The 25,509-nt window shown below is 34.2% G+C and overlaps 2 protein-coding genes across 2 annotated transcripts; both read left to right on the top strand.

Moving 5' to 3' along the window:
* The first annotated feature begins 5,618 nt into the window (after positions 1–5,618).
* LOC131593427 (histone acetyltransferase of the MYST family 2-like) lies at positions 5,619–10,965 on the top strand. Its single transcript, XM_058865923.1, has 9 exons — positions 5,619–5,960; positions 6,938–7,026; positions 7,137–7,199; positions 7,686–7,895; positions 9,035–9,103; positions 9,599–9,760; positions 10,051–10,144; positions 10,241–10,383; positions 10,589–10,965. The coding sequence occupies exons 1-9, from the start codon at positions 5,672–5,674 to the stop codon at positions 10,790–10,792; spliced, it is 1,323 nt and encodes a 440-aa protein (XP_058721906.1). The 5' UTR covers positions 5,619–5,671; the 3' UTR covers positions 10,793–10,965.
* Positions 10,966–14,472: 3,507 nt separating this feature from the next.
* LOC131593430 (large ribosomal subunit protein uL5) lies at positions 14,473–16,761 on the top strand. The gene is made up of 5 exons (XM_058865928.1): positions 14,473–14,629; positions 14,721–14,828; positions 15,213–15,255; positions 15,921–16,116; positions 16,402–16,761. Exons 1-5 carry the CDS (start codon positions 14,627–14,629, stop codon positions 16,592–16,594), a joined length of 543 nt encoding a protein of 180 aa, XP_058721911.1. The 5' UTR covers positions 14,473–14,626; the 3' UTR covers positions 16,595–16,761.
* The last annotated feature ends 8,748 nt before the right edge of the window (positions 16,762–25,509 follow it).

Below are 25,509 nucleotides of genomic sequence, written 5' to 3'. Positions count from 1 at the left end.
TCATTATCTAAGTTGATTCAGAATCTCTGTTAAAGCAAAACAGCTGTAACGTTTTATCTCGGGATGGTAAACCTGTCGTTACTATTCATGGATAAGCGCGCGTGCAGTTGAAGGGACGCCGACCATAGGTAACTGTGCCAATCACGTCGTTTGTCATTATTATCTCTCCTCACGTCACGTAACATTAAATGCTTTTCATCATTTTCTCTCTTTCAGTTTTCTTTTTATACTCTTCAAATGCTTCCCTTTCTCTCGTATACTTTCTCTATTTCTCTCTATTCCTCCTGCATTCATATTAAACCCTAGTTGTTCATTATCTGATAATCCATCATGAACCCTTCATCAAGCCCAGGAAACCATGGAAAAGATCAAAACAACAAAAGAAAAGCCGTTGAAACATCTCCTTCCAAACCCAAAAAGATAAAAATCACCTATGATCCCCTCAAGGTGAATCCATTCGAAGCAATGTTATCTGGAAACTATTCCAGACGTGTGTTTCAACCTCCTGGTGAAAGCCCTCCATCATCTCCATCTTCTTCCTCATCGTGTTTCCTTCTAGACTCAACTTCCTCCTCATCTAACCTTTCCTCTCCCTCAACCCACTCCAAAGAGGTCTCCTCATCCTCACCTGCTGAGAATGTTGTCTCTGATAAAGATTGTGGAAGATCTGCATCAGAACCAAGTCTCCCTGACCCCTCGCCTGGAAGCCCAAGAAGCAGTCAATGATGCGCTTCACTTCTTCATGGCATGCTGGCACAGATTCTGTCTTAGCTAGGGTCTTAGACTTTGGTCTTAGTAGTTTTTCTTTCTTTGTTGCATCTGCTTGTTAAACATAGGAACCTTTGTAATATCTTTTGATTATCAATGAAAAGTTTCTTTGTTTTTACATTCCAGTGTTTTTATTTATCGTTTTACATCTGAATCTTTTAAAATATTCTTTTTGATGTTATGACAAAAAGGGGGAGAAGATAAATGATAAATGATTTGATTAATCTATCAGTTGCTGGGTAAAGCTCCCACACATTTACTAACAAGAACTTGCTAGTTCTATATGGTTTAAGTGTTTTGCAGGTATAATGTAGTGAAGAGAATCTTCAAAGCAAACACAAGAAGCAAAACCATAAGAAGTGTTATTCTGTAAAAAGAATAAACTCATGGAAACTGAAGCAAGCTGAATGCTATCAAGCTTCAGGAATCAGAAGCACTGACAATAGAATTTGATCCATATTTGTTTATTTGATCTAACAAAATTCTATTTGCTCTGATACATTATTTTAGCCTATATGGCTCTGATACATATAATGTGTTCTAATATACATTTTATGTTCTGACTCGTTCATGCTGACTTTTGTCGTTTAGTTTTTTGTTCTGTAACATTTCAGGATGTAGAGATGCTCAGATGATGCTCTGGTACATTCAACAATGTTCTGATACAAACCTAGCATGAAGTGATGTTGGTAGAAATTCAAAGCTCTGAAGCTATCCGAGGGAAGCAGAAATCAGAAGCTGCGAATGTTCCAAAGATCCAGAAAACTCAAGTTCTGAAGCTATCCGAGGGAAGCAGAAATCAGAAGCTGTGAATGTTCAGAAGATCAAAGAAATTCAAGTTCTGAAGCTGTCCTAGATGGAAGCAGAAGTCAGAAGTTGTGAATGTTCAGAAGATCAAAGAAATTCAAGTTCTGAAGCTGTCCTAGATGGAAGCAGGAATCAGAAGTTGTGAGTGTTCTAGGAATCCAAAGAAATTCTAGTTCTGAAGCTGTCCAATGGAAGCAGAAGTCAGAAGCTATGAATTCTCTGAATACAAAAGCTTATATGATCGTCTCTACCGAAATAATCAGGGAAGTCTTTTATTAAAGTTCTTCGAGTATTTATTTCAGGGGGAGATTATTTATCTCAGGGGGAGATTGTTAATCTCAGGGGGAGACATATTCATATGCTTATGCTATAGTTGTGTAATCTGTCTTTTGCCGTCTGTTCTTTCTGATTGCAAATTCATATCATTTATATATGTTTTTGTCATCATCAAAAAGGGGGAGATTGTTAGAACAAGATTTGTTCTGATCAATTATCTTAGTTTTGATGATAACAATAATATGAATTTTGCTTAAGATAATATGGTACTCTAATCCAATGCAATTTCCTTTTCAGGAAATATATATATAAAGAGTACGCATAATTCAGCGCTCAGAAGCTTTGTCTCAAGGGTTCAGCATGCAACATCAGAACATGGTCTGGCAAGACATCAGAAGATGGTCGAAGCAGAATCAGAACATGGGTCTATGGAAGCATCAGAAGAACAAGAGATCAGAAGCACTGAAGTTCTGATGGTATCACGCTCAGAAGCACTTCAAGGTCAGAAGATCAGAAGATGCTTTGCACCAAGCTGTTTGACTCTGATGATATTCAAACGTTGTATTCACAAACATCAGAATCAGAAGGAAGTACAAGTGGCAAGCTACGCTGACTGACAAAAGGAACGTTAAAAGCTACTAAAGGCTACGTCAGTAGACACAGCGTGAACAAGGCTCGAGGTAGTTGACAAAAGCGTATAAACATTAAATGCGATGCTGTACGGAACACGCAAAGCATTAAATGCGTTCAACGGTCATCTTCTCCAACGCCTATAAATATGAAGTTCTGATGAGAAGCAAGGTTAACAAATTCTGCACCAAAACAACTCATATTAACTTGCTGAAACGCTGTTCAATTCAAAGCTCAGAATCTTCATCTTCATCAAAGCTCACTACATTGCTGTTGTAATATTTTAGTGAGATTAAGCTTAAACGATTAAGAGAAATATCACAGTTTGTGATTATCGCTTTTAAGAAGCATTTGTAAACTCTTAGAATTGATTACATTAAGTTGTAAGGAACTAGAGTGATCGTGTGGATCATAATACTCTAGGAAAGTCTTAGGAGTGAACTAAGCAGTTGTAACTAGAGTGATCGTGTGGATCAGTAGACTCTAGAAAAGTCTTAGAGGGTATCTAAGCAGTTGTTCCTGGAGTGATCAGTGTGTGATCAGAAGACTCTAGAAGACTTAGTTGCTGACTAAGTGGAAAACCATTGTAATCCGTGCGATTAGTGGATTAAATCCTCAGTTGAGGTAAATCATCTCTGCGGGGGTGGACTGGAGTAGTTTAGTTAACAACGAACCAGGATAAAAATAACTGTGCAATTTATTTTTATCGTTCAAGTTTTTAAAGTCACACTTATTCAAACCCCCCCTTTCTAAGTGTTTTTCTATCCTTCAAGGCCGGGGTTGTCACTGGGGTGCATATAGAATGGATCAAGCATATCGGTTTGATATGTACGATTGTTGGATGCGGGTTTCGTGGTTGGATCGGGACGCGGTGTGGTTTTTGGTGTGTTTGGTTCTTCGTCGGAAGACATTGGAGGAGATCAAGAAGAAAGATGAAGCAAGATTGAAAGGGTTCGGGTGAAAGATTGGCAAGAACGACGAAGAAGAATGGGAAAGAAAAGGAGAGAAAAAAAGAAAACGCGAGAGAGACGGAAAAAAGGTGAAAAACCAGATATGGATGAAAAACGAAAAACTCTGAAGGGAGAGGATAAGAGAAAGCCACGTATTGTTGGATGCAGCCAAAGAGAAGAAGATGAGATAAGATCTCAGGTGAGAGAAAAGATCAGAGTAGTTTTACTCTACTGATACCATGTTGACAAGTGTCAGCGGAAACATTAAAAACAAAAGTGAATGTGAAAATTTCAATATATTTTCCATTAAATCATCAAGCGGTACATAGTACAGTATATATAGCACAGGTACTAAACAGGATTGGGCTATATTACAATGGGTTAAGTGAATGGGCCTAAAACTAAGTGGGCTTATGTTTTAACAGCTCCAAAATCTTAGTGTTAAAAAAACGGCTAAATTGTTAAGAATAACTTAGGTTAAGTTTGTTACAATTTTTTTGTTGGTTAGAAAATCGATTAAGTGTGTTATGGGAGTTTGTTATGATTGTTACTAAGTTATTAAGAATAACTTATACTATACATAATCATCTTATTCTCTATGTGTCTATTAGTTTTTCATTATTCAATAGTTTTCCTTTATGTGAATCTATCACATCTTTTATTCTATATTGGGTCAATCTATTATTTTCTTTCAAGTATCGTTTCTTTTTACTAGTTTATGTGTGATTGTACCTATCAGACTTAAATCTAAATTAATTAATCATATTTCACCACACTTCTGGAAAAGAAATTTAGAAATTGAAAAGAAAAACATAAAATAGATTAACACAATTGAGAAAGATATGTAAAAGGATAAGAACGAGAGAGGTTTACCTAAGTGTCGAGTGATAATGGCAATCATCGACATAATAACATTTTTTTCTCCCATTCCTAATTCTCTTTTGTCTTAAATCATGAGAGTTTCATTAAGAACGCGTTATGAACAAGAACTTGAATTAATTTTATATTTTTTCTAATTTTTCCACGCAATTTACTTTATAGTAATCTGTTATATATTAAACAAAAATGGAAAGTGAAGTGCGTTTTTAGAAAAGACAAAATTCTAGGCTAAAATAGTTTACCGGTTAAAAATTCAGTTAAGTTCGTTAAAACTCCAATTTTTTGGTGTTCAAAAATCAAAGGCTAAGTTGTTAAGAATTGATCTGGTTAAGTTTTTTACAAATTTTTGTTGGTTGGAAAATCGATTAAGTTTGTTAAAATTGTTACTAAGTTATTAAGAATAACTTATACTATACAAAATCATTTTCTTCTCTAAGGGTGTAATGCTTTTTCATCCATTAATAACATTCATTGATTCCATTATTTTCTTTTATGTGAATCTATCACATCTTTCATTATATACTTAATCAATCTATTATTTTCTTTCAATTATGCTTTCTCTTTATTAATTTATTTGACATTGTTCCAATGTCGACAGTAACAATATCAAAAGCGATTATTAATCACAATTAAAATTGAATTGATTAATCCTATTTTACCAAATTTCTGTAAAAGAAAATTAGAAATTAAAAAGAAAAACATAAAAAAGATTAACACTATTGAGAAATTGAGAAAAAGATATGAAAGGATAAAATATACAAGAGAGGTTTATCCAAGTGTCAAGTGATAATGAATGACGATCAAGCAACACCATAATACCTTTTTCTCGGCTTTGACTAATATGCATAAGGATTTTCTTATGCACCATGCATAAGCCTACATAAATCTATTTCTCCACTTTCTAACTCTTTATTTTCTTCGATTCACACGACATTCATTAAGGACGTGTTTTGAACGAGAACTTCAATTAATTATATTTCTTTTTCTAATTTTCCCGAGTAATTTACTAAATAATATCCGTTATACATTCAACCGAAATGAAAAATAAAATGCATTTTTAAAAAGATAAAAATTTATTTATCGGTTAGAAATTCAGTTAAGTTCGTTATTACATAATATAAATCATATTAGAACAGATTCTACACATGATGATGAGATTAAACATTATTAAAAAAATTAAAACACATTATGCACATTTAATAATCTTTAAATTGCTTGATAAAATGCCTTAAAATTTTAAAAATAAGTTAAACATTTTGTGTCAAAAATAAATAAATTAAACATTTATAATTTTTTTTCACTTTCAAATTCTATCAAAAATCCAAAATCAACCCTAAACGAAATATCAAACGAAATTGTTCATGGGTTCTCTCGATACACCAATCAGCGCGGAGAACGGTTCCGGTCACGCCACCGGCCATGGCAAATCTCCGATGACTGATGGCGGTGCACGCGCCGCGCCGGCAGATTCAGTGCCGGAGTTTGAACCGTCGAAGCGGCGGAGATCGTCCATGCTGCCCTTGGAGGTTGGGACGCGCGTGATGTGCCGTTGGAGGGACGGGAAGTACCATCCTGTTAAAGTCATAGAACGCCGTAGAGTCCATGGCTGTGGACCTAACGATTATGAGTATTACGTTCACTACACTGAGTGTATGAACCTAATTTTAATTTTTTTTTTCAATTATTGAAATTTCAATTGTTAGGGTTTTGAACTGTGAAGTGTATGTTTGATTTTGAGTTTTGTGATTTTGAGAATTGGAATTGTTAGTATTTATTAGAATGTCATGCCAATTGAATTGATTTTTGTAAAATGTTTTGTTGTTAATTTTTGTTGGTAAGTGTCAAGAAGATACAGAAAAGAAATTAACAAGAACCATGAGCTAACACCCCTACTAAACAAGCCCAGTTGCTTGAATGAAATCCAACCCTATCACCTTTGAAAAACCTTTCGCAATAGTTCCCATAAGCGGGGATGCAAAATGTTATGTCGCGAAATCTGTTTCTGTTTATTTGAATAAACTGTACTCTGTAACTATGTAGCACCGACACCTTTGAAAAAAGTTGTTTCACTGTATGTGTTTGAAACTGCCTCCGACACTTGTGATTACGTTTAATTTATTCATTTTTTCAAATTATTACTGGTGTCGATGTGTCAAGTGTTGGTGTCGTGTTTTTGGTGTCTGTGCTTCATAGTTATGTAGTATACTATCATTAATAGTGTGAGCCTTTTATTAGATTTTTTTGGTTTTTGGGTAACCAAGCTCTTTGTGCACAGTATCCATCAGCTTTAGCAATGCCTAGTATATGTTAGGAAACATGACTAAACACCTCAACGGGGTCTCCCCTAAGCCAAGTTCTTATCCATGCACAAGGCTCAAACAAGAGACCTCATTTAAGGGATCTGAGTCCAATTCCACTAGAACAAGCGTGATGTTTGTTCTGTTATTAGAACTTGTGAGTTATTGTTTGTGAACATTGCAATATCAATATATGGATTAGTATGTTTTTTTTGACTGAATGTATGGATTATGTTTGAGGCTTTGTTTATCTTTTATCATGTTTCTCTCTTTGCTGTGTGTAGGGAGGGATGCTAATTATTTGTCTTTTTTAAATGTATTTTTTGGCAGTCAATAGGAGGCTTGATGAGTGGGTGAAGCTTGACCAGCTTGATCTTGATTCTGTGGAGGCAGTTGTTGATGAGAAAGTGGAGGAGAAGGTAATGATCATGAGCAGTTTTTGCTTTTTCTTTTATATCTGTCTTATTTCAAAACATGCATTCTATTTGTGACTAAACTCATTTTGAAAGCTGGACTTGTAATTTTGCAGGGGGCATCAGGTTTGAAGATGACACGCCACCAAAAGAGAAAGATCGATGAGACACATGTAGAGGTATTGTTTGGCTGCTTTTCAATTATAACTAGAACATATGCTGTTAGGCAGATATAAACACAAAAGAGCACTTGCTACATTTCAAATATTTTAGTGTGTTTTCTCTACATGTCTTCAAGTGTGAGTTGTTGCTATTTGAACCCGAGGTAATCTGTAGCTAAGTTGAGGTAATCAAGTATTTATTCACAGTGCTCTGACTGCATAACTTGTCAGTATTTAAGTGCTACTTTAAAATGATGCATTGATACACCTTATGCTTAGTAACTGCCAAAACAGTACACCTGTTTTCATACTAGCAGCTTTACTAATCGTGAAATTAAAGTCACATGAAACAACTAATTGTGATATTATTTAGTTGGAGATTGATGCTTGTGGTTGCTTTCTTGAATGTGAAATCTGTGTACTCTTTGAACTGATCTTCCTTTCTCAAACTGCATTGTATATCCCCTTTATTTTTAATTTACTTTCTTACTGTTAAATTTATAGGGCCATGAGGAGCTTGATGCTGCAAGTTTGCGAGAACATGAAGAGTTCACAAAAGTGAAAAATATAGCTACTATTGAACTTGGAAGATATGAGATTGAGACGTGGTACTTCTCCCCGTTTCCATCAGAGTACAATGACTGTTTGAAGCTGTTCTTTTGTGAGTTTTGCCTCAATTTCATGAAGCGCAAAGAGCAGCTTCAGAGGCATATGGTGAGTGGTGCTTGAAATAATCCTTTTTCACCTTCATTTCCCTTTATTTTGGAAAGTATCTATTTTCTGGCATGCTATCCTTGTTTGTAGATGATTTAAAATATGTGTAATGTTTTCAGTATTTTGTATGCAACACTCTTATATTTTTTCTTCAGTAATTTTGCAGTTTTTTTTTTTTCTTTTTCAATTTGTGCTTTGAAAAGTGTACTTATGACATCTTTTAATTGGAACATAAGGTTATTTTATTTAAATGCTATATTTGTGATTTGTGAAGTTGTTTTCTAGCAATTCTAGAATTTGTTTTATGTTACTACTTATAATCTTGTGTGATAATACACCTATGGCAACCAAGCAGTATTCAACTAGGTGGGATGGTTTCATGGATAGTTGACTTCCATGCCATCGATCATCGCTGTTTGAGTTTCTCCCATAGAACCTGGTATTGTGTTTCAAAGCAATGGGAAAAATCTCCCCAAATTACAGAAAGATGTTGCAGAACTTTGAGGAATAGAAACCTTAACCTGTTCCATCATAAAATATCCAAAATATTTTGTGGTAATCTCATTTCACTGTGTTCCATTCCATTCCATTCCTCCCTTCATTAGATATCATTAGATATCTTAACACAGGCCTATGCTTTCAAGTTTTTTCAATGACTTATTTTTTGTCAGCAATCATTGCTTATAAGGATAGTAGTACTTTTTAATCTGATTATTTTATGATACAGCATTATAGTGTATTTTTATCGATGCTGCTGACTCCACCTAGTGAGATAAAGCGTAGTTGTTATTTCCTTGTATTATCATTTCAAAACAACAAGACATTAAACTTGTATCTGTAGGAAATTTGTTTTTTCTTTATGTTTTTACCATTATCAATTACTGCAGTTGTCCTCCTTATGGTCTCTATATGACTGACTCAGGTTGAGTTATTATTTATCATATAATATGCTCCTGTCATGCTCATATCTTGTTGCAGTTCTATCTGCTGTAGCTTCTATATTTATCGTTATTGGTGTTTCTTCTATCCTCCCACCAGGGGTAAAAAGTTGGCTGAATAAAAATGTCATGGTTTTATATATTGAATACCAATACACCACTTCTGCCCCTTTTACCAACGCTGCCTTCGTGTTCTTGCAGAAAAAATGTGATCTTAAGCATCCCCCTGGCGATGAGATATACAGAAGTGGTACACTGTCAATGTTTGAGGTACAAATTTACTCTAATGTGTTTTTCATTAATCACGCTAATACAATGTTTGAGATAAAAAATATTAATGAAACGAGTTTCGGGTGGCAATGTTAACTAGTTTTGAAAGAGTTGGGTTATTTGGCAGTCAGTTGCAAATTGCAAGATGGTCAGTGTGCAGTTTGAACTTGCTATTGTTTTTAATTATTACTGTGTGTCTGAAAACATGTTGAACAATGGACCTAATTTATCTTGTTTATTGATGCATGTAATGGACAAGCTATATATTTTCATTGTTCAGTTACCAACATTTTTTTTTAAATTTGGTATTGGCCTAGTGACCAACACATACTCAAATGAACACACGCGGGGAGGGGAAAATATGGTGAACCGGGTTAGAAGAATCCTAGATTCCACATAAAATGTCTTCTACTACAAACTACTGGACTGTAACAATTAGGGCTGTTTCAGTTACAATTTAGTATTGTTTTTAATTATTACTACGTCTGAAAACAGGTTGATGGCAAGAAGAACAAGGTCTATGGGCAGAATCTTTGTTATTTGGCCAAGTTATTTCTTGATCACAAGACCCTCTATTATGATGTTGACCTGTTTCTGTTCTATGTTTTGTGTGAATGTGATGAACGGGGATGCCACATGGTTGGATATTTTTCCAAGGTAACAATGTTTTTTTCGTTATCTTTGTTTGCTGTTAGATATTTGTAAAAAAAGTACTTTACATCTAACAAGCCTGTTGAACTATTGTACATGTACTAGTACACTGCCTTTGAAGTAGCACGGCCAGTTATCTCGATCTATTTACTACTATGAAAAATGAACTTTGTTCCAACATAAGTATTCAACTTCGTAATTCTATTTCTACCGGTTACTGTAATAGCTTATTCATGATTTGTTTGACATTATTGACAGCCTTATTGATATTGATTGCTTTTTTTTTTGTCATAAAGGAAAAACATTCAGAGGAATCTTACAATCTGGCATGTATCCTCACCCTTCCACCTTACCAAAGGAAAGGCTATGGAAAATTTCTAATTGCTTTCTGTAAGCCCTCCTTCTGAAAAATAGGCCTCTTCATATTTGTTAGAGTTGTATGTAAAAATGTGAGCAAAATTATTTATGATTTCAAACATATAACAGCATATGAACTTTCGAAGAAGGAAGGGAAAGTTGGCACTCCTGAAAGACCCCTTTCAGACCTTGGACTGCTAAGCTACAGAGGATATTGGACCAGGGTTCTTCTAGACATTCTGAAAAAGCACAAGGGAAACATTTCTATCAAGGTAAACCTCTTCCATTTACTCCTTTAATGTTTGGCAATGGCAAATTCAAGTTTATATGTTTCCAAGTTAAGTTTATAATATTTTGCTTGCTGGGATATATGACATGTTTGGATAAACGACTTAACTAAGCATTTATCATATGAGTTTTGCGTTTATGTATTAGCTCTTTCTACTTGTCAATGTTGAAGGCGGCGTTGTTTTACAGGAGCTGAGTGATATGACTGCCATTAAAGCTGAAGATATATTGACAACTCTCCAGAGCCTAGAACTGATTCAATACAGGAAAGGACAGCACGTCATTTGTGCAGATCCAAAAGTTTTGGATCGCCATCTCAAAGCGGCTGGCAGAGGAGGTCTGGACGTTGATGTTTGCAAGCTGATCTGGACACCTTACAAAGAACAAAGTTAATCCATCAAAGAACTACTATGTTGTAACTTCTGCATGTGTATAGAGTGTAGAATAGGTTTACTAGTTGGTAAAACATTGCCCCTTTGATGTAATGTTGTATTAACATGTCATAGATTAGATGACAATAGGAACACAAACTGATTGATTTATATGCAGTGTTGTGTGTCTGTACTGATCCGTGTCTGCTATTTGACAATCGTGACATCTTGTTACGGGCTAAGTTTTAACATGTTTTATAAGTACAACAATGAAAATAAGGATGATCAAATTTTATATCAATTAGGGTGTGCTTGTTTTCAAGCTTACCATAAACATTTTTGAGAAATTGAAGTCAATAGTATAACAATTTTTATGTATTATTTAATTTTAGTCAAGAAATTTGTACATAGTTTTTTTAACTTTTGGTTTCCATGTTAGAGGGTGAAATTCTTATATTCACATGGTATAAAACACAGTTATTAATAGCTATTTTGTCCATTTATATTTTAAAACTAGATAAGTTTTTAAAAAAGGTTTATAGACATTAGGAATTTGTAGAAGACAATTGTAGGAATTATATTGTTGGTATAGAAAAGTCAAGCGTCTTGTTTGGCTTAAGACATGATAATTTGTCACGTTTATGATTCATATATTTATCATGTTGGTCTAGGGGTGGCAAAACGGGCCGTCTGCCCTGCCCGCCCAGTCTTATGCCTGTCAAAAAACGAGTGGGGCGGGCATGTCCGTCAAGTAAAATGGGCATAAACGTCATGTCCGTCCTGCCAAGATGGCGGGTTGGCAGGCGGCAGGCTTACCTGCTTTTTTTAATAGATTAATAGGCTTTTACCATTTAATTAAACTTTTCACTTATTTTTTAAAATAATTTTTTACAAAAGCAATTTTTTAACAAATTTACTTAAAAAAATATTACATATATTTATAAATAAATGTATAAAATAAATCATCAAGAATTGCAATTACCAGAATTAACTAAAAAAAGAGTGAGTCTTGGAGGAGGGCGGGTTTTGGCGATCGACTGACCTAAAATCTCACTCCAACCCGCCATTTTTTGGCGGGTGCGCGGGTCGGCCCGACGGATCACAACCGTTTTGCCACCCCCATGTTGGTCACATAATGTTTCACATGATTCATATATTTATCATGTTGATTACATAATGTCTCATATATAAAAATTGGCAGGTTATGTGCCTCAACATTTCTGATTAACCATTTGCGTTAGCAATGTAGTATAGAAAATCTAGGGAGAGTGGATTTTTCGGCTTTTCGAGGAATGACCATGTTGAGCTTCTAGCAATTTATGATGGCCTTAATTTAGAGAATTTCTTTATAGACTCTCCTACCTTCTTGGTCACCCGCGGCGAAAACTCAAAAATACCCCTACTTCGAAAATGCATTTTCAAAGTAATTATTTTTCCAGATTTTTCCAGACTTCGAAAATGCATTTCCGAAAACATCAAATGAGAATTTTTTGAGAGATGCATTTATGAAATAACTCATTTTTTGGTGTTTCGAAAATGTATTTCCGAAAAGTGAAATCTATTTCAATCTCTTTCTCTGTATTATATGCATCAAATTGAACATGCTACTTGATCATAACTGATCAGAAGAATCGTCACCGGCTGCTCGGAACTGGGTCTTCGAGTAGTGAGAAGGGGGGGGGGGGTACCTGCAAGGTACTCCGATGTCAAAGTAAGGAAACGAGCAAAGGAGTGCAAGTACAAGCTAAGAGTTAGAAAGAAGTGAATACCTGACCCTCTAGTGAAAGAGGGTATTTATAGCCCCCAGCGCTGGGCCATGATCTCACTATTTGGGTTGGATGCCCAGGCCCAATTAGGAGACTGCCAGGTTTCCTGGACGGAAATATCGGAGGTGTGTGAGTGCCCTCTGTCCTGGTTAACCGCTCTGAAGTTTAAGGGAGACGCGGTCTTTCAGGGACCACGTGGACTCCGCATTATTCGAGGGGTTGGATGTGAAAAGAGCCCTACGAGGAGCAGGGTCCTCGGTGGAGAGCCTGCTCGCGGAGAGCATCCTTGTCGGGCGTCAGACAGTCCACGAGGAGCATTATGTCGAGCATAGTGGAGACGAGCATTCCAGGCCCAATTATGGGGCACATAGGGGTTTGGGCCTCTAAGGCTAAGTGGGCCGAAAGTAGATTGGGCCTAATCTTGGCCCAGTCTAGAACACTACTCTTAAATGAAAGAAAATGGCACAGGCGTGTTACTGTTTGAAATCTATTTCACTTTCTTTCTCTGTATTATATGCATCAAATTGAACATGCTACTCTTAAATGAAAGAAATGGCACAGGCGTGTTACTGTTTGAAATCTATTTCAATTTATTTCTCTGTATTTTATGCATCAAATTGAACATGTTACTCTTAAATGAAAGAAAATGGCACATGCGTGTCATTATTTGTAAAATTGAAACCACAACACTGGATCTAGGTGTTGTCTAAACAGTTTACAAAACATGCATTTTTTCGGAAGTGTACTTCCGAAACCCCCAAAAATGGTGTTTTCGGAAATGAATCACCGAAAACACCCCCTATTTGATGTTTTCGAAGATGCATTTTCGAATTCTGGAAAATGCATTTCCGAAGTAAGGGTATTTTTGGGTTTTCGTTGAAGGTTCTCCCCATAAGGGGTCTACAAAGAAATTTTCTTAATTTATGGGTGACAAACGGGTTGGGTCAAGTCGGTCTGTTTGATCCATTGTTTTTGTACTTAGTTATACATAATAAAAAAATATATATTTGATCATCCATCTATTTTCATATAATAACTGAATTTGCTTTTGAGGTTATATTCAGTTGTCTTTGACACTCTTGGTTTTCTATCACCAAGAACAATGAATCTTTTATACGGAGTGTAATGCTTCTCGCATAACAATATTGTGTCAAATAGTATAATAAATGTGTTTTTTAAGAGGATTGATTTTGTCAGTTAAAAAGAGATAGAAGCGCTGCTTGTTGCCAATTTGCTTGTTGTTCTGAATCCCAATGACTAGACATGGCCCAATCCACTTCTACATCTGGAACGATCCAATGACCTTGGCCTAACCAGCTGAGGGCAAAGGAAAACTCCTTTCCACCTGCCCCTATGACACATCTTTATCTGGCCCGAGGACAGTAAACCATCGTTGTCCCCGACTAGACCCCATCTGTACCAACAACAAGACATCCACTCTTCCCCTCAGTTGGAGACTTGTGCTTGACCAACGATTAACGAGCAACCTCCCAAAATTCTTAAATACACTCCTATATTCCTGACAGTCACACATTTTGGGGCTGGATCCTCGATGCAGCCTAAAATATGGACCAATGACCAAGCGTTGGGGACAATATAAAAATCCACTCATTTGAGAGGGTCAAATAATTCAAATTTTATCCTCAAAACACTCAAAAACTTATTTGTGCTCTTACTGACTTTAAGATTGGAGTGTTATGCAGGTACACCTCCTTCTCCTCATCACGAACATTATGCTCGAAGCCGCTGACCCACCTTCTCGTTTTGATCAACCGGTATGATCACTTTCTATTTTATATAATATTGATTTTAACTATGTAACTTACATATATAAAAAATTATAAATTATATTTAATGATTTGCATATATTTGGAAATGTTGCTTTGCTTTTAATTTCCTAGTATTCTGTCAAGCGAGGCCCGGTACTTGTACCTACCACAAAGAAGGGTAAACCGAGAGGGGATATAGTTGTAATTTGACTCCACGAAAGCTTAAAACCCTAGCAAGTGGTTACCACTTCCCGTTCAATCCATCGCGTCTCCGCCATTCTCTTCCGCGTCTCCGCCGTAGTTTTCCAAAACTAATTCCAAATGGTAAAAATCAAAACTCTATCTTCCTTTTTCCACTGTTTCTATTGTATATTATAATCAAATGTATATTAGTAACTGTTTTTCATAATGATAGGCTTCGGAGAAGAAGCTAGCGAATCCGATGAGAGAAATCAAAGTGCAGAAACTTGTTCTCAATATCTCCGTCGGTGAAAGTGGAGATCGGTTAACCAGAGCCGCTAAGGTATTTATTTTCTCATTCTTATCAAAATTAGCAAATATTTATAATGGTTTTGATGGTTAACACATTGATAATTACGTTTAATAGATAGTTAATGAATTAACACTGTGCCTGTTTCGCTAATGAACGGGATTAACTATCTTAATTAGGTTGAATTTTGATGTGAAATTTACTATATGAAGCACAGACACCGGAAACACGACACCAACACTGGTAAAATTTGAAAAAAATAATAAATTAATCGTTATCACAAGTGTTGATGGCAGCGTCAGACACACACTAGCGCAAACACACATTTTTTCAGAGGAGTCCATGCTTCAGAGGAAATTTGAGTGGCTTATATCATTTATCATTTTATAACTAACTTGTTTTTTCTTTTTCTCATAGGTTCTTGAACAGCTTAGTGGCCAAACCCCTGTTTTCTCCAAAGGTACTTTTCAACATTTCATTTTTTATATTTGCTCTTATCTTGTTTGAGTTTTATACCGGAAGAAAATCACAATCAACTAACCATATGTGTGGCTATATAAGCGGTTATCGAGATTACTAATCTAACGGTTATGATCATCAAAGACAAATGAGATTAACTATCTGACTGTTATGATTGGTTGAATTTTTTATGTTCTTAAATGAAGGGGGGAATAATTGGAAATTACCGGTGTCCCCGTGTCAGTGTCGGGGTCAAATTCGGGGTGTCCGTGCTTCATAGGCTTAAACAAACCTTTTCATAAGCAAAGAACATGGACCTGTTTTAATTGACAAATTCTCATGTAGAAGAAATTACTAGAAATTACTTGGTACTGGGGTGCAGCATCAAGATACATGATGTTACTATTTTTGTTACCAATTGTGCTTTCTGTTTTTTGTCAACAGTTATGGCCAATTTTGATAAATTGGTGTGTCATAGCGGTTTATTGTGGCTTAAAATGGCGATTTCTTAGCCTTCTGCGATTCCTAGACTCTAAGCCCAATTTGCATCATTTAGGACTAGTATTCTAGTTTAACTTCTATGGCAATCACCAATTCACGATATAGCAGTTAGTGTTTGAGCTGTGCTCTGATTAGTTCTTCTTTCACTGTTGTGTTTATTGACAGCTAGGTACACCGTCCGGTCCTTCGGTATAAGAAGGAATGAAAAGATTGCATGCTATGTCACTGTTAGAGGCGACAAGGCAATGCAGCTTTTAGAAAGCGGGTTGAAGGTCAAGGAATACGAGTTGTTGAGGAGAAACTTCAGTGATACCGGATGTTTTGGCTTTGGTATCCAGGAACACATTGATTTGGGAATCAAGTAAGCCAGAAAAATTCATATTTGTGCTGAAATATAGTTCTTATTTGTTATACTTATTTGATAATATGTTTAGTTTGTATATATTTTGATATTCTTATGAAATGTCGGCTCTTTCTTTTGGGTACTAATTTGTGTGTTGAGGTGATTGTGGTTGTTATCTTGTCTGGTCATTTTAGTTTATGTTGGCGGCTGCAGCTAAGATATTGCTGCTACATTGCATGATGTTTGAAATTGTGCCAAAGGATATTTATTTTATAATGTTGATGTTTTAAAATTATGCTTCAGGTATGATCCATCTACTGGCATTTATGGAATGGATTTCTTTGTGGTGTTGGAGCGACCTGGATACCGCGTGGGACGTCGTCGCCGATGCAAGGCACGTGTTGGAATCCAGCACCGTGTCACAAAGGATGATGCCATGAAGTGGTTCCAAGTTAAATATGAAGGTGTTATCCTGAACAAATCCCATGCAATTTAGTCAGATCAGGCCATTCTTAAGTATGAGTTCTAAATTTTGTTGTGTGAAGTTTGACCTTTCTTTAATCGGTAACTTATATTTCGGTATCGGTATGCATATTACTTTTTACCAGTTATGTAAGTTGTTCATTTTCTTTTTCTCTAAACATAATCAAATTTTGACACCAATAGTAATATCTCCATTTGCTACTTATGTTATCATAGTAGAATTAGACTATTGTAGGAGATTGAGTAGTTTAGAATTGTTGATTCAATTGAAATGTTGATTTGTGATTTCCACACACTACTTCAAATTCCATCTTATACCTAGGGCTGTTTAAAAAAACTATGAATTGAACCGAATTGCGGGACGTATCGCAGAACTGCACCGCACTGAAGTTAAATTAATTGAACTGTTATGTTTGTTATGTTTGGTTAGTGAACCAAACCATATTATACAAACAATTTTATAACCGAACCAAAACTGTAACCGAATTGGATCAAAACGAAACTGAAATGAAAAATATAAAAAATAAGTTTTAATATTTTTTTTAAAATTAAAAATATAGTTTAATGGTTTGGTTCTTTAATAAACTATTAAACGGTTTGGTTTAGGAAAAATTAACTTTTAACGGTTCGGTATGGTTTTGAATTTTGAAACGGTATATCAAATAAATTATTATAGTTCTGTTCAATTTTGAGCCAATTAAAGTGGTTCGGTTTAATTCAAATTCATTTTTATTATTATTCGGTTTGGTTCAATTTGATTTTTAAATGAAACCATTCCATAAACAGCCCTACTTATACATGTAAAAAGATGATTAGATATCCATATCGACATGTGGGGGACATGAATATACCCATTGTCACTTTTGCTTATTACTCTTTCCGTTCCAAATTATAAAATATTTTAGATATTTTATGCAAATTAAAAAATACAATTAATGATGGATGAGAAAAATAAGGGTCTTGCTAACAAGTGTCCTTAGAGTATAATTTAAAGATATTAAATAAAGTAAATATTCTTTACAAAAGTCAATATTTTAATTTTTAATGCATTTTCAAAGCATTGAATACACACATTCTTAAAAAAATTTACCACTTTAATCACTTAAAGAATATTTTGAGGGTACTCGTTAGCATTTTCCATATAATAAATAATATTGTAGATGAGGTACATTAACAACGTATTGGAATGTAAAAAGATTTATAATTTAAGATAAATTTTTTTTTTGCGGGAAAGTCACCTGACTTTCAAGTCATCCGTATGATGAATCAAGTGGTCTAAATTAAGACAAATTTTCAAGCCATTTTAAAATTTAAAAATAGAGCAAACAAAACATAAACTCTGATCATTCTTCTCCATCTCACTTCATTGTTGCTCCCTTAAATCACAAAAGCATGTGACCATTCTTCTCTTCCTTTCTCATCCATTACCTCTCTATTACAACTCCAAGCTTTGGTGTCTAACTGTCAACGTGGTAATGGAGTTTAGTTTTTACGATACCTGTCTTAATCAAGACAAAGTGACAACAACTCCATTTCGAGCCCGCTTGCTATGTAACACCCCGAATTTAATTAAATTGGTTAATTAAATTATTGAAGGATTTAAATATTTGATTTAGTCGAATTTAGATTGTCGATATTATTTAAGAGCGGATTTGGAATTATATAAATTGAAGTCGGATAGTCGAAAAATAATATTAAAAATAATATTATTTAGGGTTAATAGTCATTTGCCCCCCTGCAATAGTAGCGATATTCGGTTTACCCCCCTTTTAAAAAAAAATTTTGTTTTACCCCCCTGTAATATTTGGGTACCCCCTAAACGTGTAAAAATCAGGGAGTAAAATCAAAAAAATATATTTTACAGGGGGTAATTTTCCCTCTTAGGGGGCAAAAGACTTACAAATTTAATATTATAGGGGGGTAAAACAAATTTTTTTTTTAAAAGGGGGTAAACCGAATATCGCTACTATTGCAGGGGGGCAAATGACTATTAACCCTATTATTTATAAGTCGAAATTATAATATTGAAGGAATTATTATTATAAGTGATATAATTGATTATTTGAGTTATATCTCTTATTGGGCCTAAATTGATTTTGGAGAATATTAAATAAAGAGAGGATTTAAACACTAAGTCCAATTGGTTTTATATTAGGGTTTTAGAGATTTTGGAAAGAGGAAGTTGTCATAATGAAGAAACAAGAATAGAGGAGAAAGAGGCAAGACTATGGAGAAGGAGAAGCTTGAAGATTTTTCATCCATGGTGTCAAGTAAAGATGCAATTAGAGACCCGCTGAGTTGCTTCCATTGATAAGATAAGTGTGGAGTTCTATTCCTATAATGGGGCTTATGAAATCTTGTATGTTGGGGATTTAGGGATTTTAAATTCATTGCAATTGCTTGTTGATTTGTTGCTGGAAGTTAAGAACATGCGATGAAATATATGAACATGATGATGCTACGCGTCTGATATTACTTCTGCCGATGAAATATATGTCTGTCCCCTTATGCTTAGACTATTTCCATTCTCTCTTTTGTTTTGTTTTGTCATTAGGATATTAATATTATATATGTAACAAGCTTCTGTATATAATAAAAAAAATAACAAGTCCATACATAAACACCAATTTTATAAGGGTTGTTTTCTTCCCGTAAAATGATTTATGGATTTATGAGGGGCACCTCTTCTTTTGTGAATTGCCCATGATATATTTTCCTTTACTCATTTTCATGTTATAATGGAATAAACCGTAATTGATGTGCATGAATGAATGATATTAATTATGTAATGGAACTTACTATAGCATGAAGTATCAATATATCAGTTGGCTAATTTAATAGTAGACTTAGGTGCATAGTAGAAATAGCAGATTAGTATTAACAACAGTCTCGATTGAGCCGAGAAACCGAATTAAATAGTATAATTAGTCGTGCGGAGTTTAATAAAAATTTACGTGATAGCTAAGTTTAATTAGTAGATTAACGTGGTGGTGTTATTTTGTTGAAATTGTGATATTTTACGAATCGACCGAAATTGTGTTTGATTTAAATATTTTTTATGAATAAATTATAATAATTTAATAGAATTGTCAATAGAGTTGTTAGAGTTGACAATAAGTTGTCAGAGTTGTTTTGGGTTATTAAGAGTCAGAATTTTATTTGTTTTGCGTAATTTTGACATGTTTAGAGTTGTTAGTGTATGATGTCGGTGTTTGCTTTTTCGTTGAAACTTTAACAATTCATATCTTTTGAACCGTAACTCCGTTTGAGTTTCCGTTCGAGGCGTTAGAAAGCTAGCGCGATATTCTTTTCAATAAAAATGGTCTTGAGCAATAGAATGCTAGAAATTAGAAATGGAGTAGAAATAGAAGTGAATTAAATTAATATAGTGTGATTATTAATTGGTTGATTAAATTAGTAGTTGAATTAATTTCAATGTGTTTAATTGATTGGAATATAATTTGGAATTAGATCAACTATTCGGTTTGTCGGTAAATTACGATTTTTTGAGAATTTATCCGTAATTGTGTTTTACCTTGAATATGTATGTTGAGAAATATATATTGTTATGCCAATGATGTTGTTTTGATATTGATTCTCTATGGGTAGTTGGATAGCATTAATTTTAATGATTAATTGCTTGATGTTAAAAGTGTAGGTTCATATATAATTGGCAAAATGAGAATTAACATGAGATAGTATGGTTACTAGTGTTAATTGGATTTTGTGAATCGTGATGGATTAATTGGCCTTTTATATGTGAATAATATCTATGTGTTGTGAATGTTGTGTACAATTGGTGGATAATTCATAGAGTTGGATTATTGTGGTATGCGGTAAGTTAAGATTAAAGAGATAATCCTAATTGTATATATTGTTGTTAACTGTACATTCATTCATAGCATAGTCGGTTTTATTGTGGAAGCGGTGAAACTGTGGGTTCACATGGTATTAGACAGTGATCCTTGAATGGAAATAGACGTAGATTACGTTGATCATTAATTGGAAACATGCGTAGTAGCTTTGATCTTGTCCGGATCGGAAGCGACTTGGATTCTAGAGTGAATTCGAAAAGCGGTAAACTATATGTTTACATTTGGTGGCTTCGATCTTGTCCGGATCTGAAGCGGTGGAACTTTGGGTCCACATTGGATACCACATGCATAGAGTCACATGTCTTGCATTGAGTCACATTGAGGTTATGTGATGTTTGAATATATGAATTTATGTGATTGTTATGTGTACATGAGAAGTGATAATTGAAATTGGTGATGTTTTGATACATAATTGGTTAAATGTGTGAATATGTGATAATGATGGATTGTGTATATATTTGGGATAATAGTATTGAATCTTTTGAGTATCATACTATTGAATTTTGTGCATACTTGAATATGTGAAATTTATTGTATGATACTATTTACATGATTATGACTTGTTGTGTGATGAAAAGTATGTGAGACTAATGAACTGTAGAAGTATGATGTGTATAGTAGCTATTGATACTTGCAATGTGATGATTTTATATGTTTGAATCCTAGCATGCAATTTATCATACGCCCACTTATATGATTTGATATCTCACCCTTTTCTCTTGTTTCGCCGTTGCCTTTATATTGACAACATGCAGGTATTCAAGTATGAAGATTTAGTTGTCGTTACTCGAGTCGGTTGTCGCTCTGATACGTAGCACTCTAGGGGGAACGATTCATGTCATTCATGATGTTGCTGTTAAATTGTGTTATCTTGGTTGAACAAAATGATAAGTTAACTGAAGATATTTTATTGAATACTTGTTTAAGTGATTCCGCTGTGTTTTAATAAAATAAGTTATTCTGTTTCAAAGGTGCTATGTATCCGCTTTATGTGACGAGTTGATTTGTTTTGTTTTGATTATGTGACGCCTCATTTGTTCATTGAGAAATTTTGAAAACTCTGATTTATATATATTTGCCGGGTAGAAATGGGGTGTTTTAATAAACACCACCACAAATGTTCTGAACGCAAAGAAAGCGACGACATCTTCATTTAGAGTCGGCTTCCCACAAACACCATTTTAGAATCACCGCCACAAATGTTCTTAACAGAGAGAAAGCGACGGCGACTTCATTTTGAGACGACTTGCCACAAACACGGTTTCAGAATCACCATCATGAATGTTCTGAACAAAAACTTTCGTCGTTCTTAAACCTTGCGCTTTTCTTCTTGCTTTTGTTTCAGACAACATGTTTTTGTGTTTTTAAAGGAGAAATAATAGAGGAAGAGACGAGAAGGAGAGGGACCGGCTGTTTCCTCTGTTATTTTTGAAAGAAGAAAAAGACTTGGACAAGTGGCTTAGTTTATACCACTTGATTCATCATACAAATGAAATTGCTTGAAAGTCAGGTGACTTTCCGCCATAAAGACATGGAATCCGGATCCTTTATTTTAATGGCTAATTACCCGTTCCGTGCTCATACTCATTTTGCGGATTTTTACCCTATCCGTGGTCGGTGTTTTTTGCGAGTACCTATAGGGTATGGGCAAAATTTCCATCCCTATCTCACCATTAAAATACACGAATGCAAGGTCTGGATATGTATTTATATTATGATATTGGGTATTTTGTAAAAAAAAAGGATGAGAGACACCTTATTTATACAATGCTTGGATCAATTTGGACCTTAAAAACTTTATGATGTCATCAGAGCACTTTTCAGAGATGCATATCCGGATAAATCCTATTATTTTACGAAAAAAGGGTTTATTCAAATATGCATATCCGAAAAAGTTCCTCGGTGTTCTTTTTAAAAATTTAAATGGAGTTTATTCGGATATGCATATTTAGAATCAATCCTGAACCCAAAACAAACTAGAAACATAGAAAACATAAACAAAAGTTGTAAACAATAAAATATGTAAATAGAAACAGTCAACATTTACGCCATAATTACTAAATATATATTACTTATGTATTAAATCGTATCAAGATTACATCATTGACGATAATACATTAAAAAAAGCGTATCGATTATAATCTAAAATGCATCAAAAGATGTATCACTGTATAAATCTATGACTGGTTTCTCTTTCGACTTTTCCTTATTAATTCTCTTTCAAGATAGCTCACTTTGGCGAACTTTTGCATCCTCTCCAAATTTTGGCCTCTTTTGTAGAATGTGGCATCCACTCCAACAATGTACTTGGTATATAACACCCCGGTTTCAAATAAACCTCAACAAAATATAGTGATTTTGAAAGCCACCCTCCAGAAGGATATTTAGCCAACCTCAACAAAATCTGTTGAGTATTATTTGTTCCTTAAATCTCTCTAACAATATATGATTTGTTTTAATTTAAATTCAAATCTCCATTTAAATCTGAATTAATCTTCATCCAACTGTTAAATAAATCACTTCATCATATTGTTAAATCAATAACAATAAAATCCGATCCAATCTTTGATAAGAGAATCTTTAAAATGCATCAGCAATACCTTGTTGCACAAGACCAAAATGTAGTATTAAAAAGCTGGTACACCGTGTCCAACATGTGTTATAAGATTCTATATCTCATACCCACTTTGCTTCTTAGTAAAAGCTTTGAAGAGCAAGAACATAGTGAAAACCTTAAACTTTTGCTCAAGAAAAACATTTTGGTATAATCTTCAACAAAGAACAGAAAATACCTATTATTACCCAAAAAAAGGAGTTATATCTAGACCACAAATATCTGCATGCACTTGCTTAAGTGGCACTTGTGCTATCCAATTTACTTTTGGAAACAGAAGTCGTTGCATTTTTTCCATAAACACAACTGTCACAATCTTTATCATTTTTTTGAATATCTGGAAGACCCATAACTATATTCTTTTGTTTCAATAATTGCAGGCGTTTGAAATTCAAATGACCATATCTCAAATGCCAAAGATACGAATCATTTTCACTTTCACTTTTGAGGGCAACATATTGGATGGACTTCATATTGAGAGGAAATGGATTCTTATGAGTATGAATCACTACAACAACTTGTGTTCTAGATTTTTTTAAATAAAAATCTCACATTTATCATCATCATCGAAAATCAACTTATAACCTTTTCTCATCATCATGCTCAAAAGATTTTGAGAAATATTAGGAGAGTAATGAACATCATCAATGATTTTTTTGTTACCTTCACTTGTGTTGATAGCTATGAACACATTTCCTGCACTTTCTTCCCTTTAATATTGTGGTTTCCAGTTACATGATTGTTGTAACCACTATCTAAATACCATTTCCCTATGAATTTTACATCATCAGACACAAACAAGAACAATTCATTAGGTTCATCTTCTGCTCTATAATTATTGGATTTTTTATCATCAACTTGCATTTTATGCCAAAAATCTCTATCAAAATGATTAGGAATTTTGCACCTAAAGCATCTATATCAACAATCCAGAGATTCATGATCGAGCTTCTTACAAATAAAGCATGAAAGGTTGTAGTTATCCGAAGATTGTTGTTGCCATGAAACTTCTCTTCTTCCCCTACTTCTGCCATTGCTTTCAAAGTGTCTACCTCCATGACCTCTATGGGAATGTTGTCACTGCAATGAATCCCCTCTTCCTCCTGGATGTGATTTGGAATTTTTGAAGTTTTTCCTTGCTTAAAAAATCTGCTTAGAGTGTTGTTTTTTTTATTAGTCCACTCTTTGTTCACGAGCTTCTAAAGACCCCATGAGTTCATATTTAGTGAGCTTTAAGAGATCTTTTGTTTCTTCAATAACAACAACAATGTGTTCAAATTTTTTTAGGAAGACTTTGTTGGATTTTCTCAACCACTTTCTTTTCAAATACATCATCTCCACAACTTTTAATTGGATTAATTTTTCAACCACCTTTGAGAAAAATTCTTTGACTTGATCACCTCTTTCATTGTGAGAGAGACAAAATCACTCCACAAGTAATGCAATTTGATAGCAACCACCTTTTCTAATCCATGAAAATTCGTCTTCAATGTTTCTCATGCCTCCTTGGCCTTTTATGCCAAAGATTCTAGAATAAATGGCTTTGCTCACATCTTGTTGGATAATTCTTAATGTTGTACCATTGTTCTTCACATTCTCCTTGTATTCTTTCTCTTTATCATCTGACCAATCTCCTGGTTTTGGTTGTGAACGATCTTCATAACCTTCTTCAACCACGTTCCATAGATCTTGTGAAAGGAAGATGATCTACATTTCTAAATTCTAGTAATCATAGTGCTCACCATCGAAAATTTGAATTTTGCTAGATGTATATGAGAAAATAGAATTGGTATTTGATGTAGTCATGCTATTGACTCAAAGCTCTGGTACCAAGTTTGTTGGGACTGCGAGAGATTTGGTAGAGAAGAATATATCAGAAAGACTATTTTACAATCTGAATTTTTATTAATGATAATTTTTTTCTTTGAATAAAACTTACAATATTTCGTTATGAATAATAGAGAATAGAGAAGATAAAAAGATGCAAGTTATGCAACTACATAAAATACAATAAACTCAACATTATTATTATGCTTGTAGCCAATGGAAAACATATAAATATACATAAACAAAATATAACTGAAAATTGATTATTCATGTTACTAATTAACTAACATTTAACAGCTTTTACTTTTTAGATGATCTAAACCTTTTTTATTACTCTAAGACATTATAGAGTTAATGCATCTAAATTATTTATTTTTAGGAGCTATAAGGAAATATTTGTATGTTTCGTGGTGTGCGATGTTTACTATGATAGGATTGTTATGAAATGGATATGATTGTTTCCTACCCAACGCCAAAAAGAAATACCTAGACGAGGAATTGAGTTAGGTCAAAATGATACAAGACATATTTCTTTGCCTCTATTGTAGTCCTATTATTTCTTAGGTGTTTCATATAATATTATGCTTAATTAATATCACAATTTTGTCCTTC

This window comes from Vicia villosa, linkage group LG3 (assembly GCF_029867415.1).
Source record: "Vicia villosa cultivar HV-30 ecotype Madison, WI linkage group LG3, Vvil1.0, whole genome shotgun sequence".
Classification (NCBI taxonomy): domain Eukaryota; kingdom Viridiplantae; phylum Streptophyta; class Magnoliopsida; order Fabales; family Fabaceae; genus Vicia; species Vicia villosa.
Note: the sequence above shows the minus strand (reverse complement) of the source record. Positions and strands in the feature narration are given on the sequence as shown.

Bases quoted from the DNA above. Each gene is read 5' to 3' on its own strand.
- LOC131593430 (XM_058865928.1), top strand. The intron at 14,829-15,212 runs GTATTTATTTTC...TTTTTCTCATAG, and splicing joins GGTTAACCAGAGCCGCTAAG to GTTCTTGAACAGCTTAGTGG. The intron at 15,256-15,920 runs GTACTTTTCAAC...GTTTATTGACAG, and splicing joins AACCCCTGTTTTCTCCAAAG to CTAGGTACACCGTCCGGTCC.
- LOC131593427 (XM_058865923.1), top strand. From the start codon at position 5,672: ATGGGTTCTCTCGATACACCAATCAGCGCGGAGAACGGTTCCGGTCAC. The intron at 10,145-10,240 runs GTAAGCCCTCCT...AACATATAACAG, and splicing joins AAAATTTCTAATTGCTTTCT to CATATGAACTTTCGAAGAAG. The intron at 10,384-10,588 runs GTAAACCTCTTC...GTTGTTTTACAG, and splicing joins AGGGAAACATTTCTATCAAG to GAGCTGAGTGATATGACTGC.